The sequence below is a fragment of the Staurois parvus genome, unplaced genomic scaffold, assembly GCF_062004578.1.
Source record: "Staurois parvus isolate SC_StPar_1 unplaced genomic scaffold, SC_StPar_1.0 ptg000001l, whole genome shotgun sequence".
NCBI lineage: Eukaryota > Metazoa > Chordata > Amphibia > Anura > Ranidae > Staurois > Staurois parvus.
Window position 1 is genome coordinate 1,473,719 of NW_028317797.1, and position 21,233 is coordinate 1,494,951.

Genomic DNA, 21,233 nt, shown 5'->3' on the forward strand with positions numbered 1-21,233 from the left:
TACTTTTAAAAACACATGATCACAAATGATCTGGTGCAGGCAAACGCACTGTGTTTGTGATCTGCAGTTGGGGTGTTGTTAGGAATACACTGACCGCACACCCAATGTGTTTTGATTGCGGTTTGGAAAATGCCCACAGATTGCAGGTTTCCAGCACTGCGTTCTGGTGTGAACGGGCCATCAAACTATCTAAAAAGATCAAGTCGGTTTGTGAGAGGAAATGCCACTAGGTACTATGGAGACATAAGGGGGATAAATACTAGAGTGCAGCACGTCAGCTCAGGGAGAATTTGCCAATATGACTACATTAAGTGACACTCAGGATTTTGGCCCCATGACCTCACTTGCAAATGCCTGAGTGGCCACGACAATGTCAGAACTTATAGGCTTTGAAAAGTGATGCAGACATATATCACTGGAGAGTGACGGGACTATGTGTAAGACTGTACAAATCATTATACATACAACAGTTTTAGTATCTTCCATGCATGAGCTTGGCTGTCTAGCTGGGGATGCCCTATTTACATCTGTGCTGCCCAAAGACTCAGGTGATTATCTGGGTAGGCAACATGCTTCAAAATACAATCCTTTGAAAAAATAGAGATTACTTAGCACTAGTATACCTACCACTCATCTAGGAGATTTGTGCTTACTTTACCCTTTCCTAATAAATATATTTAAACTGGGATAAATTAGAGAAGTCCTTTACTTTGCCTGCCAACATTAAACCAGCTTCAGGGTTTTTCTGGTATCACCAGAATGAAAAAAGGAACTAAGGAATGTGATGGATCATGCAAGTTCCACACCCCAAGGCAAAGAATAGTTGGAATGTGGGTCTTAGGTTTCACTACCTTCTGTGAGGTCTTCAATTGCTTTGCGTACTCCTCTGTCGAAGGCTCGTGCATCAGCAGGACTCTGAAAGGTGAGGCCAAACCTTCTTTCATCAACTGACCAATGATGGAACGTTGGAGTTGCCTTCTGATACACCAAATCCTTCTTTAAATAGCATTCCAATAACACCTGAGATGGTGAAATAAAAAGTACAGGTACATAAGGAAATGATCGGCCCCCTTTATTTTACAATTTACAATTTTAAAACATAATATTAAAGAAGAAATACATGATGTTATAAATTGCATAGCTATGCTTGTTTTGTGGTCCATGTATATGAAGAAGAAAAAAAAACAAAACACATGGAAAATAAAGGACTGTCACATAATTAGAAGTGTTAGTCCGCCCAAATTGATAGGCAGATTTCCAGGGTGGGGAATGCCTTGGCCGCTTACGATTGACCCAATACAGTGACAGCTTTTAGGCAGGCTAGCTCAGGACTAGAATCTGAACACATCTGAGCTCATTTGTACTTCCTGTTGTAATTCCCAGTTTTGTAGTCACCACCCTGGGGTATTTTCACTCCATACCCCATGACAAAGTAAATTAAATAACAGCAATAAGAATTGAACTCACTCCTGATGTCTGCAACAAGTGTGCAGATCTGAGAACTCTCCAACTGATAGATATTAGAAACTGTTAAAGTGTTACTAAACCCCGGACCCTGCATTCACTATATCTGCTCTTCCACAGTACACAGAAATGCAATTATTGTAGTAATTAAATATAAAACTGCTAAATACTTTTTCCAATCAGCAGTATATAGCAGTCTTGTGACTTTTATCAGTGTCCGGTCGAGCACTGGTTAATCTTGTAGAAGGAGTTTTCATTCTCCTCTGACTGCCTGAGGCTGCATGACACCTGACCCTCTGTTTGGACAGCACTGCCTGGCCCTGTGCAAATCACATGCACCCTCCCCCCCCCAAAATAAACTCTAGCAATACACACCAAACAGAGTATGCACAGACTTGCCACTGCTGCTCTTTACTATCAGCAGATGGATTGGGGACAGTAAAAGAAGGGGAGGATCAGAGGAGACAGGATCAAACATCCTTTTTACACAATGCGAAGGATTGACCCCTTAGGTTCCAGAGCGAGTATAACAAGCATGCTTTACTGCATATACAGACTGATTTTACGGTTTAGTAACACTTTAATCAGGAAACAGCAGAAAGAATGGCAGCGAAGCACTCTACATACACACTGTCACTTTGGCCTAAAGGAGCAAGGTGACAGTGTCTCTTTAAAATTAACCTAAACGCAATCCAAAAAATTCTTGTGTCATCTTTAACACAGTAGTGTAATTGTAAAAGTTTTAAAATATTTTGTTTTTTAAATATGCAGCTTTATTTCAAATAATATGTGAAGATCCTGCCATAAAGCTCCTCATTCCGATACTTCCTGTTATGGGCCACAACTGTCTCCCAATTGCACATTGGTTTTGTCACCCTGCACATGCACCCCTGATAGAGGCTACAAGTGGCGATGCTGATACATTGCACAGTCATGAGTCATGTTCTTCCATTGTTGCTATCAGGAATCCAGTGCAATGGAATCAAGAGCAATGATGTGCAGCCTTACACTGAAGCAGGTGCCCTTAGACAGGAAGTGCCTGAAAGCGGCTGCAGGCGATTTCCAGCACTGGGATGCAAAACAAATGAAAAAAAAAAAAGTGAAAATTGTTTTATGAAAAACAAGCGTGGAAATTGTTTGGGATATGCGGTGCTTTTACCAAACTAAATATCAGACAGTTAAGGTAGAGTGACTTTTTTTCCCCTAAAATGCAATATAGGAGGTATCCATATTACAAGGCTTATTAAGTGGAAAGTCTCAGCCCTGCTGACACTCAGGTCACATGACATGTGCTACATGGGGGTTACAATTACAGATGAAATACAGGCATGGTTTTTATTGCATAGTTACATGTAAGCATACATATTCCATAGCTGTGGGACTACTGTGGAAGTTGAGAATAACTGTAGTAGTTGGTGCTACGTCATTGATCGGTGCAGTCTTCTGAGTCCCTGTGCGGAGCACCTGCCCTTCTGTATAATGAACACAGGAAGTCGCTCGCTTGGCCCCATTCACAAAATGCCTTGTATTTTTTTTCAATGAATACAAAGTGATCTCTGCTTGGACAAGATGGGGGTGATGTCAATGGTGCCAATAGAGCTCCACTTATATGACTTTGTCTAGATGAGGACAACATCAGTCTACTGCAGGCTGAAGGAAGCAGGCAGCTTGTGAACACAGAAAAGACTGCCCAGGGACCGCACCAAAGCAATGGTCTTACCTCTAAGGCCATTTTCACACTACTGCCTTTCAAAAATGTGGTAAAAACGCATATTTTCTTTTGCCATGATCCTGATGCATTTTGCACCTGTGAAAAAAAGTGACTAAAAAAAAGAAAATGCACCAAAAAACACAACTGTGCATTTTTAGATGCATTTTCCATTCATTTCCATTTTTTTTTACTGTACCAAAAATGCAGCAAGCAGAGCTTTGAAAAACACAATCGACCCGCAACTGACCAGTGTAAAGAGTTCTACAGGATTTAATGGTCCTGCTTTTTCTTCTGATCTTTTAATGCAAAAATGAAGAAAAACAGACTTTACTGTGAAAGTAAAGTGAAAATCTTAGTCCAGTAAGTGGCTGACCCAACGTGATGCCTGAAGAAAGATGGTTCTGTCTTTCTGGACAGAAAAGCAAATAAGCCTCAGTTCACATCAATGTTACTTGCTATGCGACAAGTTGCACCCCATGTCTTTCAATGGCCCCATTCTAATCGCTGCGACCTCAAAAAAGGTTCCTGTATTATTTTTGTGCGGCTTCATGGTGACTTGCGTTGACATATATATTGTGAAATCGCACAGCATAGTCGGACCTCATTAGTGTGAACCGGGGCTCAAGGAGGAGTACTGTGACCTTTGGAGAGGTAATAAATATCTGTACGGGCATGTCACACCCTCTCACTGCATGTACATGTTACTGCAAACCACAGTAATGCATATTGGTAGAATGCACTGACATTTATGCTGAATACCGCCCCAATGCCCCTTCTTGATATATACATTGCAGTGTAGCCCAGTGTGTACCGCATGCTGCATGCACCAATTGGAATTAATGCAACACAGGTAACATGCATGCACTAAAGCTGGGTATACACCCTTAAAATTTCTTTCATTCAGCTCACTGGCTGAACAGAAACAAATGGTTTCCTCATCCGCACATGCGAGGTGGATGGAGGAATCCCCCCCTGCTGCAACAATGTATTCTGACAGTGGTGACAGATATTCCAGCATGAGGGATCAATTTGTGTTGGACAGGGAGGGCCACACACACAAGACAAAATTTGTCTGGTTCCTGCTGAACCCGCCCACCCATTTCTCCCCGCTCCTCCATTGACAAAAGCCCTTGCATTGTTTTCACAGAAAGCAACCAATTCTGTCAATTGGGATGGAAGTTGGATAACAGGACCCTTTCCAGCCACTCAGAGAATGGCTTACATTGTGTGAAAACATTGCAAGGACTTTTGTTGATAGAGGAGGGGGAAGAAAGCGCCAGGCCCCGGGTCGGGACCCTTCAATATAATTGAAAAGCAATTAACCCATGCAATTTCAAAAATTCAGCACTGTGAAGAGGACCAGGGATCAGTGGAAAGAAAATTCCTACAAGGAACCATCAGCATGCAGGACGCAAGACAGGCAAGTCATGTGACTGTAGCTGTAGCAAAAAAAAAAAAAAAAAAAGAAAAACGTTTTTTCACCTTTTTGTGTTTTTGTGAAAAGGTGAACTGACCCCTTAAAGTATATGAACACCCAATAACTAAAGTACTAAATAAACGTAAAAAAAAAAAAAACCTTACATGAGATAAGCTACGTGGGTGTTGAATGGAGAGCAAGCCTGCAAGGTAAGAGGCTTGAGTCCTCGAAAAAGGTAAACAGGATTCCACCTCTTGCTTGCGTTCTACTCTGCTGCACGCCACACCCCACTATAGCCAAAATTACCTGTAATTTATATAAGCCAATTTGTATTTAAGATTCAATTAAGCTTTTGAAAAATACGTACATACATGCACTTTCCTAGCTTAGGATGCAGCAAAATAAAAAAAGAGGGAAAGGAGTAGGAGACACCCTTCGCCACAGGCAAGAAAAATACTTGCTTAAGCTATAGGTTAGGTTACTAAATAAAGGAAATTATAGTTGGGTGTGTGTTGAGCTAAATTCACTCAGCCTTAGGGGTTAAACAACAGCCCACACCTTGGGTGTGTATAATATTCTGATCACTCGAAGACACATGCATAATCCTCCTGGCACAAAGTACATTAGCTCACCCACTTCACCAAGTTTCATCTTAAAATGATTTGCAGTCTTTAACAATGTGTACAATCCGATCACACTGAGCATGTACTAGTGATGGATGGGCTATTGTATAACACTGTCAGCACTCCTCAGGCTTGACAGATGTAGCAAAAAAGATAAAAAAAAGGGGGAAAAAAAAAAAAAAAAAAAAAAAGAGGACATTTGCATAGCCTCTGCAAGCTATGGGTAATCTAAGCATTGATAAGTCATTAACTAGATATTTTTCCTTATCCAGGGTTGATCAAAGGCTACAGCCTTAAATCACCTAATATTTTGTTTACCGAGATGTATGCTTGAAACTACACTTAACGTGGATTTAAAGGAAGAAAAATGCATTAAGGTAACAAGAAAAAAAATAACTTTGTGCAGCAGTCCCCCCAGCCTCCCTAATACTTACCTGAGCTCCATTGTGATCCCTCGATATGCATAAGAGCTTCAGCTCTCCGGGAACTCTTCCTAATTGGCTGAGACAGCAGCGTGGGTCATTGGCTCTCGTTGCTGTCAATCACAGCCAGTGAGGAGAGAGAGAGAGAGGGGGTGGGGCCAAGCTGGACACAAGAGCAGTGGTTCAGGAATGAGCTTTCTTGGGTGCCCCCTTGGGTGCTTGCTGCGGGGGCACTCGGCAGGAGGTAGGTGCCAGAAGCGTGGGCAGGGAACCCGAGAACAGGAGGATTAGGGCTGCTCTGTGCAAAAGTACTGTACAGAGCAGGTAAGTATAACATGTTTGGTATTTTTTAAACATTCCCTTTAATATGTTATGCAGAACGAAATAAGAATAGAGTAGAATTCCAGGCTTTACCTAAGTAGGCTTAAAAACACTCCCTCCCTCTTCCTAACACCTATAACTAATTTGTGTAAAAAAAAAAATGTAGACACACCTATTTTCAGGCCATTCCAGTATGGTCATATGATCTTCCCTGTGTCAGCCACTAACCACTGGGTTTCTGTGTTTCTCTATGAAATGCAGATAGATCAGGGCTCGTGAGAGAGGTCAGCAGAGCGTTGTGCAGCTTCTTGGAAACATCACAGCACCCTACCTCATTACTCCCTTCACAAGCCATCAGTCCTGATGCAACAGTGGGAGGAGTTGTGCAAATATCAAAATGCCTAGATTGGTGGATGTCAGTCGGGAGGAGCAGGCATTCCTAGGCAGGCTATACTTGCATGCAGACTGCCCTAGGTAATGCCAACATGTGATGCTCAACCTCCTTGATTAAAAGAACTGAAATCCAATGAATGAGAGGAGTGGAACAGGAACAGTATTGCTGGGAAGGAAAGAGCTAGGTGATACAGTAGTCCTCTAGCCAGGAAATAATGAGTGGCATTTGACTTGATGCCATTTCTAATGCACACTGTGAGAAGCTCAGAGTGCAGTAAAATCAGTGTGATAAAAACTACGCTAGCAGTTGATCTCCCTCGCAGTGCAAGGATGTAATGCTCCTTTATGCCTTGGGTGCCAGAAAAGAGGATTTTTTATATGCCTTATTCCTCACTCCTCCAACAGCTGGTGCTCACTTCTCCGACTCTCCTGGTTGTGGACCGTCCCTCGGCATCCTCATGTAGCCCTTCATTGTACATGATGAGGTCAGTGTGCCTGTGACTGTTGTAGAGCTTTAGAGAAGAGGCTGTAATGGCTGGTCGCATATTGTGGAGAGAGACTGGGGAAGCAAGGGATTAATTAAGTAAAACTCCTTTTCTGGTACCCCAAGTCTAAATGAGCATTAACACATGCACTGTGGGAGGAGGAGCCCCACCACAGCTGTAAAGCAGAAGATTAGTTATGTTTATTAATTATTATTAACTTTGTATTACTTATTTGTAATTAAATATATTCCATGTTGTGCAGGCTGATGGTCCCTATAGAATTGTTCTCTTCACTCATGCCCGGTCCTCTTCACAGTGCTGAACTTCCGATGCTGTGGGAGTTAATAGTTTGAGGTCTAACATTGCAGTACATTGAAAAGTCCCAATGGGGTCTGCCTTTTCTCCCCCTCCTTCATTGACAAAAGTTTCTGCATTGTTTTCACAGAATGCAACCAGTTCTGTTAATGGGGGATGGCACCTGTACAACAGGACCCTCTCCTGCAACTAACAGAATGGGTTACATTCTGTAAAAACAATGCAAGGTCTTTTGTTAATAAAGACGGGAGAAGAAGGGGCCTTTGAATGTAAATGTTAGACCCCTGACAGTTAACCCGTGCAATGCCAGAAATTCAGCACTGTGAAGAGGACCAGGCACCAGTGCACAGACAATTCCTACAGGAACCATCAGCATGCCGCACATGGGACAAACCTCATTATAGGCAAGTTATGCAACTGCAGAAAAAAAAGAAAAAAAATTATATATATATATATATATATATATATATATATATATATATATATTTTTTCAAATAACAGCTTAAAAGATTTATTTTAACCTTTTCACAAGAAAATGAAACAGTACACTAATTCACTACACCCTCCCTGTACCCCTGGTCTCCGCTTAACTTATCTCTTTTGTTGTTAATCTGCTTCCCATACCAGCCAATGTGGTGGTCTGGACACCTGAAAAACGCAGTACACTGCCAAGAGGCGGTGTGACATCATTATGCTCACAACAATGAGTGGGCATTGGTCAGCAACAGCACGTGGCCGTGCTGGCCAATGAAAGTCTCTCTAAGCCATCCTGGAAAAAAGAGCTTCCCTACTGAATGGTACAAATTTTGATCCATGTATGACTTGCTCTATATTCCACTTTGTAAATGGAATAGGTGCATTTCGGCAGAAACTAAATTTACACATGAAAACAGCAACAGCAATGGCACAAATCCATTTTTCAATATTATTACTTTCAACATACAGTTTTATCACCCAATTTAATAGTCACGCTGGATGACCTATCATGCAGCTGTTGCAGCGAGCCTCCAACTAAACTGTCACCGAGATGTAAATCACTAGAAGGTTTCTCTTCTGGGAAAGTCCACTTCTGTTTTAGCAAAAACGGACCTTTCCCACTGCAGATTTGGTATCATTCCATCTTGATAAAGTCATCTTCTCACAACGTATATCAGGGTGATAAATTCTTTTTACAGTTCACAGCACATGACAGAGGTCAGCAGAACTGAGTTTACTTAATAGGAGACTCTACAAAGAGCCATTAAAATATGCACAATGCAACAAATGCAGTTTCCTTTGACAAAGGTGCAGGTGAAACATTAGCATAGAGGTCTATTTCAAGTCATCCAGTGAGGATAGCCATTTCGTATGGTCTGAATGCTTTGATCACTTTACATTCTGCTTTAAGAAGGACATACTGGGTTTTTGGTGCCTTTTGTCCCACCCCACCAATTCCTGTCTGGTTGCAGCATTGTATTTGTTTATAAGCCCTATTCTCCCATTGCCATACCCTGCACTAATGATATCCAGCAAGTCTGAAACAGTAGTATGGAGTTTAGAATAAATTCAGAAATTTTGGGATCTGTGATAGAAGTGAGACAGGCAAATACCTTCTGTCTTTTCATGTTACATTCATATTTAGGCCTCATACACACTGGGCAATTAGACCCAGCTTTTTGTGCAGGCAGTAGGCACAGGTGCATTGTCCAGCCCTGCTATCAGCAGTCTGTAAAAGTCTATATGAGCCTCAAAGCTGCCATGGCTGAACAGTGTATCACGCGGTACTAGCACACCAATCAGCCTTGTCCAGCAGCAGCCTTCAGTCTTTTGATTTTTACAGGCTGGTGGACAATAAACCTGGGCCTATTGCCCACACAAAAGCGCTGGAACCGCAAGCACAGGGGCTAAATGCCCAGTGTGCATGACGCAATCAGGTATAACATGAAAGAAGATCACATTCTCAAATCCCCCACCATCAACCCGCTCCTTACCCTACTTACCTGAATCATGGGTGCTTCTCCCTACAACCAATGTATGTGTTTGAATTTGGGATCTGTGAATAAAATGACTACAAGTCCCATCTGCCATTGCAATAGAGGGACTCGCAGATATCAGTGGAGCACAAGTACGATGATAACATTGCACTTGTTTACTTCCTCCAGCCCCATAATGTTGGGTTCTGTACCATCGTACATTTCAGGGACCGGGATGTAAACAACACAGGAGCCTATGCACTGCACTCACAATGCACTGAATGTGGTTGAAATGGTTTGCAGGCTTCAAGAAAAAAATTAATAAATGCACTTTTGAAAATAGAAGGGTTTTGTGGCTGTGGGTTTGGTTGCCAACATCCCTATTTAATCACATCAATTGAAAACCCCTTTCATGCAATTTTAAAGGCAATCATAAAACAAGCTATATGTATTTATAAACACATTCTTTTATTAACCATACCATTGTGATAACAAAAAGTTGATAAACATTAAAAGGAATTTTTTTTGTATACATTGCTTCACATATCCGTATTTTCCACAAGAATATTGCATTTTTTTGTGCATCCTTGTTGCAAGATTACATTTTTAAAACTATACAAATACTGACAGACAATCTCTATACAGTGGTATCCCCAGCTAATACATGTGTAAACCATGCACTTTATTTCCCTTACTAATATGGGCGCATTTATTACATATTTGCAAAAGGTGGACTATTCCTTTCAAACTTTGGGTCCAGGGTTGCTCCTCTTCACTATATACCACACAGCAAACCACTGACAACTTGCATTGCATCATGGGATCCTAACTTTCTTTGTCCTGATCCATAATCTCAGTTTGCGAATGCTGAGTAAGGCTGGGTACACACTACTTTGATAATTGGTAATTATGTGGTACAACTTTGCATATTCTATGAGGCCGGGCTGCAATGCCAATCACACCAAAGTAGTACAGGAACCTTTTCCAAAATCATACTGTCCTGATTCACATTGATTAGGATGGGCACCAACTGAAAACAATGATATTGCCCTGGTCATGCAATTCTGTTGCACTAGTATGGATCAGGCCTAAGTGTGAAAACAATAAACAAACTTTTTTCCATTTTTATTGATGGAGGTATGGAGGAAATCAGCAAACGTTTCTTTCACAGAAAGAGTTTTATTTTTTGCACTGTGTAAGGCACAAAAAAAAAAGACACCCATTCTGGGTGAAACAGGCAGGACCCATTTAACATCAAATACTGCCAATACAATAATTAAAAAAACAAACAAACAAATATATAACTTAGAGCAAATTATTTGTTTGCGATTAATTTGCTCTAAGTTATATATTTTGTTTGTTTGTTTTTTTAATTATTGTATTGGCAGTATTTGATATTAATTAGGAGCGCGACATTTATTGAATTATTTTCTTGGTATGCACACATGATTTGAGGATGTGTTTAATGTCAGCGAACCTTATCTGATTATATTAAGTGGCTCACAAGTAATATCTAATTTAATAGGCAGGACCCATTACTATTTTTTTTTGTTCAGGGTACTGTATATCTCCCCCTCGAATGTATAGAAATAGATGGAAAAGGAGGCTGGTGAACGGCCTACATATCTCTGCCAGGCTTCCAAGCTCTTGGACAGCATGGGAAATCAAGTGTGGGTAGAGTTCCTCTTTATTTGTACCCTTTTTAGCAGTCTTGGCCTGTAGACTAGGCAAGACCCAACATTAACAATATTGGAAAAGCCTGTACTGTAAGGCACATAAACAGATCCCTAAATCTAGCCAATGTACAACAGGAAATAAACACCAACATATAGCATGCATAACAACTGAGGGTTAAAGGGGAAAAAAAGGCCTTACCAGCTTATCTTTTATTCGTTCTCCATGAATAAGAAAGTCACTTCTTCCGCTGCCCTCCGGGTAAACTTTAGAGACTCCAACCCGACTGATTCCGCCGCCTTCATGTGGTAACCATCCCCCACTGGAGTCATCTCTGCTCATAACCACAGCCTTCACACGCACTATGTAGTTGTCACTAGGGTAGAACATACATAGGAGAAGAGGAAAAAAATCAGAACACAACGAAGAGAAGCAATTCTAAAAATACCTTGATAAGATGTTTCATAGGACATACATACAATACAAGTCCATTAGCAACCTTCATATATAGGAGATACAGTCTACCTAAAGAGACCCTGTCACCGTCTAAAAAATGCAGATAAACACAGAGAACAAAGAAGAATTTGAATAGCTTACTTGCAGAATTTTCCCTTTCTATAAATAATGTTTATTTTGCCTCTAAATTTTTTAAGAAGTTTTCAGAGTCAAGTCTCGAGCACAGCCCCTTTACTCATGTTGTAGCCCTCTTCTCTTCTGGGAGTGTCTAAATATTCTCTGTGCTGGCCCAGCTCCTCCACCTCACCTCCCTACATAACCTATTGTAGCAGCTGAGGAGGATTGAAGGGGAACAGTATAGAGTGAGTGACAGCTCTGAGTCCGCTGGCATGAACGCCAAGATGTTTTATGCATAACTTGCTCATGCATTCCTATGGGAATGTTTATTAGATGAATGGTTTGGTGAATGATGTCAGCTCTGCACTCAAGCAAATGTTGACACTGCCGTGATCTGCTAAGACCCATGTTAAGTTGAACTTTGACTGACCACTTATACAGTGTCATGATCACAAATCATTTATGTAAAGCAATGAAGGCTTTCATTTTCTTTTCCTGGTTTGGACCTATGATGTGCTCAGGAGAAGCAAAACAGCCAAAAATGTAAATATTTCCATATATTTTGGACACCGGAAAGGCAATATATACACCGATCAGCCATAATATTATAATCATTGACAAGTAAAGTGAATAACACGGATTATCTTGTTGCAATGGAATCTGAAAGTGGGTGGGATATGTTAGGCAGCAAGTGAACATGTTCCCCTCCCCCAGAGTTGATGTGTTGAAAGGAGAAAAAAATGGGCAAGCGTAAAAGGGGTTGAGCGATTTTGACGAAGGCCAAATTAAAATGGAGAGATGATTGGGTCAGAGCAACATCAAAACGGCAGCCCTTGTGGTATGTTCCCGGTCTGCAGTGGTCAGAACCTTCCAATAAAGGTCCAAGGATGGAAAACCATTGAACCAGCTGCAGGGTCATGGGTAGCCAAGGCTCACTGATGAATATTGGGGATTGAAGGCTGGTCTGTGTAGCCAAATCCAACAGAAGATCTATTGTAGCTGAAATTGCTGAAAAAGTTAAAGTATAGCTAAAGACAAAACTTTTTTTGCTTTAGACAGAGAGGGATTAAAACACCTATTTGGTTTTTGTTGCAGTCTGCGCCCCCGTTAGCGAGATTTACCAACTCTGTTTCTCCTGTTTGCAATTATCATTGGATGTGAAAAGAAAGAAAACCCCCGAATTTTGGGTTGTCCCCAGAAAAGTAATAGGGGAAAATTTTCCAATGGGGACACTAGTACTGGTTACTTGGGGGGGCCCGACAGATTCCCTTTAATTTCAGGGATTATCTCTCACTTACTGTTTTAGTTATGGGGCAGGAAGTAGTGATGCACTGATATACTGGCCACTGAAAATTATCGGTGAAAATAGGATTATCGGTGTTTTGCTGATTAAAAAAAAACAAAAAAAAGTGCCGAGAATGATAATTCACTTCAATGCAAAATTGTGCCCTATTGACTTCAATACAAAATAGCGCCCCCATTGACTTCAATACAAAATCATGTCCCATTGAATTCAATACAAAATCGTGTCCTATTGTCTTCAATGCAAAATCGTGCCCCACTGACTTCAATGCAAAATCACGTCCCAAAAAAAAAATATTTTTAAAAAATCGTCCATTTTGGTTTCAGCTTTCGGCCAAGTACATCCTGAATTTTTGGTTTTGGTCCAGATTTTTCATTTTTGGTACACTACTAGCATGAAGTGAAGGTAAATCTCCCCAAAGGGACACAGATGGCAAAAAATAAACAAGGGTTATAAGCTTATAACACCCTCTTACTCTATCCAGAATGAAGATAGAAAAGCGTGATTGAAATTTGTGGTGTTTGGGGCTGCGTAGCCACAGACCGGTCAGAGAGTCAATGCTGACCCGTGTACACAGTGAAAAGTGCCTACAATGGACACGTGAGCATCATAACTGGTCCATGAAGCAGAGGAAAAAGATGGCCTGGTCTGATGAATCATGTTTTCTTGTATATCATGTGGATGGCTGGTTGTGTGTGTGTGTTGCTTACATGGGAAAGAGACACCACCAAGATGCACTATGGGAATTATGATCTATGGAGGCCCCAGCTCGCAACTTACAGGACCCTGATAGGATCAGCTACTTATGGCTTGGTGCCAGATTCCACAATACACCTTCAGAGGTCTAGTGCCTCCATGGGTCAGGATTGCTTTGGGGGCAAAAGAACTTGCTCAATATTAGTAGGCCGATCATAATGTTGAGGCTGATGGGGCTACATAATCCATATAAAAGTGATAACTTTGTATAAAACATCAAATTGAAAAAGGAGATAAATTGTGTCAGTTTTAAACACTGACATGACACAATCTGTCTGAAATGCTCAAAGCATAAACTGAACTGTATGACCTGAAGGGCCAACATGAGACTGTGAAGCTTGGACTGGTTACAATGCAAATCATTTACATACATACAACACTAGTGTATTATAAAGAAATGTAAATGGATTTGTTGCAATATTTGTTAGCATTTAGGTCCTGGGTCAATGTATTCAGAGAAAAATCTTCATGTCCAGATACTTTTTGTTTTGGCTGGACCAGGCACCTTATTGCACATTTCCTCCATCTGACCCATCTATTACAAAAACTCAAGTTTATAAATATGCATGCTTGGGATATACCTGTGTGCATTTTTATACTTTCACTACCCTGGGGGAAAGAATATACACACATTCTTTCCTCTAATATCTACAACCAGCTTTACAATTCCAGCAACAATCTGAGTATTGATTGGATTTCATATGCTCCTATATTTCCCAATGCATTCTAGATTGTATTTTTAACCAGGGATAATCTGCTCTTTAACATCTTAAAGAGGTATGAAACCCATAAGCAAAGATCTTTTATATTGCAGCTCACCAATTCTAAGATGTGTTAGCTGCATTAGTTTTCCTTTTTACAATTTATTTCCTTTATTTACAATCAGCTGCCTCTGGAAAGTGATCAACTGCAGTTTGCTTTTCAGAGGGGCAGTAAAGTACACCAACCATGTGAAAGGAGACATAGAGCAAGACTGAGAAAAACTGATCTATGCATAGTAGATTGGTAAACTAAATCTCCCCAATCTCTTCCTGCTCTCTAAAAAATGGCACTGGAGGTCCCAGTCCTTGGTTAAAGCAGACCTATTGTACGCTTGCTAAGGTAATGCATACATGTAACACAAAATACCTGCACCCTTCCCCCCAACCCCTTAACAATGCCTTCACCTTTTTTTTCCCCTAAAGGCTGGCACTATTTTTGTTCAGACATCATCCAGCGTTAACATTTTTTCTTGAATATGATGGATCATAGGCAACACAGGGGTTGATTTACTAAATCTGGAGAAAAAAAAAAAAAAAAAAAAGAGTACAAAATCCAGTGCAGCTCTATATAAAAACCAATCAGCTTTCAGTTTTTTTTTTCTTTTTTTGTCAAAGTTTAATTGAACAAGCTGAAAATAGAAGCTGACTGGCTACCATGCACAGCTGCACCAGATTTTGCACTCTCCAGACCGCACGTTCTCGTAACTTCTAGCGCCTGTGCATCAGTGTTCTAGGCTTTGATAATGTACATTACGACGTCAGGCAATTTTTCATGTATTATTTATTTATTTCAGGTACTTATATAGCGCCGTCAATTTACGCAGCGCTTTACATATTTATTATACATTCAAATCAGTCCCTAACCCTCAAGGGGTGTACAATCTAAGGTCCCTGGCTCACATTCATACGTACTAGGGCCAATTTAGACAGGAGCCAATTAACCTACCAGCATGTCTTTGGAATGTAGGAGGAAACCAGAGTACCTGGAGGAAACCCACGCAGGCAGAGGGAGAACATACAAACTCCAGGCAGGTGCTGCCGTGGTTGGGATTCGAACAAACGACCCTAGTACTGCCAGGCGGAAGTGCTAACCATTTAGCCAGAGTTGCAATGTTAAAGATAGGTAAGCGTCATGGTGGCCAAACCCGCAATGATCTGATTGAATGACCCTTTATAGAACGGGAAAATATGAACGGATCTATAAATGATCAAAAAGACATATACTGCATTATGAAGGATTTTTAGCAAAATGGAACGATTTAATAGAAATTATTCTGAATGGTTTGAAAAGAAAACCTGATCATAGGACAGTAGATTATTTATTTGTTACAGGCATTTATACAGTGCCAACAATTTACGCTGCACTTTACATATATATATATTCTACATTCACATTGTTCCCTAGCCCTCAAGAAGCTTACAATCTAAGATTCTTAACTCACATTCATACATACACATACTGGGGCCAATTTAGACAGAAGCCGATTGACCTACCAGCATGTCTTCGGAGTGTGGGAGGAAACTCACTCAGGCACAGGGAGAATATGCAAACTCCAGGCAGGTAGTGCCCTGATAGGGATTCGAACTGACGACTCTAGAGCTGCCAGGTGGAAGGGCTAACCACTTAGCCACTGTAACTCATGATCATTAAGTGTAGGGCATGATGAGCAATCTTATGGACTTTCCAAATCATATTTCTGATGGGAAAATAACTGTATAGAACTTACGCTTGTATATAAAATCGCTCTGGGTATGGCCATAATTATGTTTGTTAGCTGTCTCCTGCTTTAAAGAACCCTGATTACCTGAGACTGCTTATAAGTACTGTACACTTTTCATAAGCAGGACTAAACATGAAGAGGTCAAGGTTCTCTTAACAACTGCAGAATATTATGGCACTATGTAAATGATTAAGCAACAATACATATTTATTGACAGTATGCGCGCTTAGACATGATCTAGGTTTCCAGAGCTGAATAGGTCATAAAACACCCTATTAGCTGTAGCTTTCCTTAGGCCTCTATATCACAACAATAACACAGAAAAAACATAAAATTCACTTAAAGTGTTACTAAACCCAGGACCCTGCATTCATTATATCTGCTCTCCCACAGTACACAGAACATGGAAATGCAATTATTTTAGTAAATATAAACTGCTAAATACCTTTTTTCATCAGCAGTATACAGCAGTCTTGTGTGTAATCAGAATACCTCACGAGCAATAAACTCTGTCAGATATTCTAAACCAGTGTTTCTCAACCTTTTTTCAGTCAAGGCACCCTTTAAAATTATGTGGATAGTCCTAAGGCACCCTTTAAAATTATGTGGATAGTCCTAAGGCACCCTTTAAAATTATGGATTAAAATGGGGCACTCCATTCTAAAATGTGAAAACTATTCTAATAGCTTTATATAAACGCAGCAAGATCCACATATGTAGGACACCCAACTTTAGAGGTGATTTATTCTTCCAAAGCAAATACACTTTTGTACACTGGCTAGTATTCCAAAGTTTCTCTTCTCCTTCAGTTTTTCTCCATCACTGAGCTAATGTGACCCCAGCACTGATGGAGAGGGGCAGGGGAGGGTCAAACTAGGATGCTGTGCAGGCATCTGACATCCTCCTTAACTGATGATGTCATTGGTTGTCAGGATGCCAGCGGCTAGAAGGTTGTACTGGTGCACAATGAAAACCTGTGGCTTTGTGTAACTAAAAGACAGGCTTGTTCTACCCGCTGACTTTTATACAAGTTTTGGGCAGTTTTTAGACTTTTTGCCAAGGCACCCCTGAAGAAACCTCAAGGTACCCTGGTTGAGAAAGGCTGTTCTAAACTAACAAAAACAGATTACACTACACACATACTCATAACATGTGCAACAAAACAAAACATAAGTGTTTTGAAAATGTGAAACAGGAACACAGAGAAAACTCTTTCACTCATCTGTACTGACAGTCCATAGATTGGTGTGTAAACAGTGTCGTGACGTCATCAAGCCCCTCCTCTATGCGTTGCGCCACAGGATCACCTGTGAGTGGTATGTTTTAATAAAGCTTAATGTTTTTAAGGATAAAGCACTATTGTGTTTCCTATCTTTTTAACATATACACTGAGTGGAGGAAGAGAGATTAAGGAAGTGTTCAACTCTGGAGGAAGAGTCTTAATCTGGGATATACCTGCTGGTCCATGTCCAATTCAAGGGACGCATGCATTTTTTGACCAAACTTAACGTGAGGTCAAATACTCCAGGTGAGGGCACATCTGGTGATCCATGGTGGAGGATTTAGATATATGAAGATAATGGCTTTGAGAGTTATTCAAGTTGAAGATATCACTTTTTAGAGACTTTATGTTTCAAATAATGCATGTTCACTTGAATGGACTGATATTCACTACAAAAATTAATCAATGCTTTTTGTGATATTTGGGTTCACATTTATTTTTTAGAGGCGCTGCACTGTATTCTTATGTTTTATATAGCAGTCTTGTGACTTCTATCAGTGTCCAGAAGAGCACTGGTTAAAGTGGTTGTAAAGGATGACAGTTTTTTACCTTCATGCATCCTATGTTGTGGGTTTAGTAACACTTTAATACATTTCCCAATAAAATCTAGAATTACTATTTCTACTCCCTAGTCGTTTGCTGCCAGAATTTCATAGCATGTGTATACAAGTTCAATATCCACATTTAGTATTCTTTTCTCACAAAATTAGACTGCCATCTGAAAATGACAGAAAATTAAAGATAATAGACGCAAGAAGTCTATTTGATTTTGCTGCTAGACAACATTGCTGAAGGCGTGTTTAGAAATGTCACCCATCCTGATAGTGCTAAAGAACTACCAAAAAAACAATCCATATAAGAGAAGGTAATGTGTGTGCTTCAGATCCCAACAGCTCCACAGATCATGAATACACTCCTTGCAAAAGGAAGATGGAAGGCTAGCCCTTGTTTTTCATGGTTCACTCGCTATAAAGAGAAGTACACTTAATGCTCCCATTTCACAAAGGACACGCGGAGGTGGAGGATTCAATCAACTCGCTTTTCTACTCTACTCCACAACATATTGTAAACAAAAGGACTGCAAACTGTAAGCCATGCCAGATTATGAAATTCACATAGTGCACGGGACCAACTTGTTGCCAAGATTCAAGATTTCGGGATGTTGGCACCCTACAGAAAATGAAGCACTGCCTGTCAACCATCCTGTTAAAGAAAAACAGAATTGATCTGTTTCACCACCTGTACAACCAATCACCAGGCGAAGAGTTTCTAGTATCCGACACTTCACAACGGGTTGCATGTTTGCGTTTCTTGCAGAGTACTATGGTTCCATACACAGTCACCATAGATCTGCAAGGACACAGCAACTGCTAGGTGGAACCACAGTGCACAACAAGCATCCACCATACCTGGAATTGTTTGACCCTGAAGATTCTTTAGCTTGTGGAAGCCTAAAAAAGTAGAAGAAGGCCTGCAGACAGGCAAGCAAATGACCACAATCTCTACCTGAAGTTTTGTATTCATTCCTACAATACAAAGCTTTTTGTTAATGGCTGAGCAGCACTCAGCTAGACTCTAATTTGCTCTGGGAGTGGGACTGGAAGTGCTGGTTCACACACTGATGTGGTGCGGGAAACTGCATGCGACTCCGACAGGAATCGCACCACATTCCTGATCAAATCAAATGTATTTCTTTGCAGTGTGATTTTGGCCTATTCATTTTGTATGGCTCAAATCGCATCACACCCGCACGAAAAAAGGTGCGGGCACCTTTTTTTTTGCCGCACTGGAATCGGATTGCATGGGCGTTCATACCCATGCAATCCAATTCAGACAAATGCACTGCATTTTGCTACCGGTTTTTGGGGTGTCGTGAACATAACATTGACACTTGCATGAACGGACTGCAATTGTGATGCAGTGTGGGAAACGCACAGGATTTGCTGCAAATCCCACATCGCAGAAGTGTGAACCACCACACAATCCCTGCCCTATTGCTGTAATGCAGCGCTGTATATGTAACTGAGGCTATGTACAGTTAATATATGGCACCCAGCAAGCGAACCTGTTAGTGCAGTATATCGTATGTTTGGTCCAGTTTTGCCCAAACAAACAAAAAGGACATTAAATGTAGATTTAGGCTTTAAAGTGGAATTAAAGTGGTCTGTTCTGTCAAACTCTTCTCTTTGCCTGTCGGTATACGTACAGCTCAGCAAAAATTTACAAAATGGCTCTGTGCCGTGACAATGTGACTTGGGTGCGCATGCGCGGGAGCTGCAACAACAAAGCCCAGCCACCCAAACGGCCAGACTGCAAACCCAGAAAGATCGGTCGAAGACGAAAGACCCCTCTGTCAGATGGAAACGCTGAAAGTGCAGCACTGGCCAGGTAAGCCTACCATATTGTGTGAATATGCTATACATACTAAAACATTATAGAATAAACCTCACAGGGCCCTTTTTTAAATGTATTTATTTCTGCAGAGGTTTAATTCCACTTTAAACGAAACCGCTACTAAATGACATTTATAGCTATGTACATAAAATCTGCTTTCTCTTATGTATAAATCAAGATTTTTGCCTTATTTACGTCACCTTGCTATGCAGCCTGGTGCTATGTATCTGCGGTTATTGGCCTCCTGTTTGTTGCATTCAACTCCGACAACAGCATGAATGGCTACAAACCACACATTATGAGCAAGGCAACATACCACATGGGTACATGCAGCAGTGTCTTGGATAAACAACCTGTCTAGAAGGATTAAGTAAACAGAAAGTTTTCTGTCTGAGAAGAAAGGACTGACATGTTCAGACACTGAGAGGAAAGACACTCTGGCATTCATGCCTTTTCTTTACACACAGTGTTTACTACTTGAAATAAAAGAGGATGTGGGCCAAAAGGTCAGGAAGTAGTTGAATGAGCACCACAGATCGTCACATGCAATTGCACCAGGCCGACTACCCTAAATCCTCTTCAGTCCATAAACAAAAGCTAAAGACATGACACATAGAGAATGCACAAACCAAACCAGTTTCACACCTAGTGTGCAAGTTGAAATATTTAAATGGCGTTAAAACATTGCTTCAGGAATTACAAAAAGAATTACCCCTGCTTTGGGCCCCCCCCATTTCCCCACAAGGGTTATTGACTCTAAGATAGTGCACAGCCCTTTGCTTGCCTTTGGCCCTTGCAACCCATACCAACAATAAGGCATTATTCCTTCCACTGAAAACAACAATAGGGCAGAATTCTTTCCACTTACACCAATGATGGGGCACTATTTCTCCCATTAACACCAATGATGGGGCACCATGTCTCCCAATAACACCAATGATGGGGCACAATTTCTCCCATTGACACCAATGATGGGGCGCTACTCCTACCACTGAAACCAACAATGTGGCACTATTCCTCCCAGTACAGTACTACCAACGATGGGGCACTATTCCTCCCAGTACAGTAATACCAACGATGGGGCACTTTTCCTCCCTGTACAGTAATACCAACGATGGGGCACTATTCCTCCCAGTACAGTAATACCAACGATGGGGCACTATTCCTCCCAGTACAGTAATACCAACGATGGGGAACTATTCCTCCCAGTACAGTAATACCAACGATGGGGCACTATTCCTCCCAGTACAGTAATACCAACGATGGGGCACTATTCCTCCCAGTACAGTAATACCAAGGATGGGGCACTATTCCTCCCAGTACAGAAATACCAACGATGGGGAACTATTCCTCCCAGTACAGTAATATCAACGATGGGGCATTATTCCTCCCAGTACAGTAATACCAACGATGGGGCACTATTCCTTCCACTAACACCAATGACAGGACGCTATTCCTTTTCCTACAGGTGCTGTTTATTTTTTTTTTTTCCTCCCACTGTCAACCAAGCCATTTTACTCCCAATACAATAATACCTACAATGGGGCACTATTCTTATCAGTACAGTAATACCTACACTGGGGCACTATTCCTCCCAGTACAGTAATACCAATGATGGGGCACTATTCCTCCTAATATGGTAATACCTACAATGGGGCACTATTCC

At 41.0% G+C, this 21,233-nt stretch overlaps 1 protein-coding gene across 1 annotated transcript in view; it reads right to left on the reverse strand.

The window, feature by feature from the left end:
- Window positions 1-21,233, reverse strand: part of SPRED2 (sprouty related EVH1 domain containing 2) — a 133,963-nt gene that overhangs the window by 48,412 nt on the left and 64,318 nt on the right. Inside the window, exons 2-3 of the mRNA XM_089674684.1 lie at window positions 10,979-11,153; window positions 852-1,020 (exon numbers count right to left, since the gene is read on the reverse strand). Coding sequence (XP_089530810.1) covers window positions 852-1,020; window positions 10,979-11,153 — 344 coding nt within the window. The remainder of the gene's footprint in view (window positions 1-851; window positions 1,021-10,978; window positions 11,154-21,233) is intronic.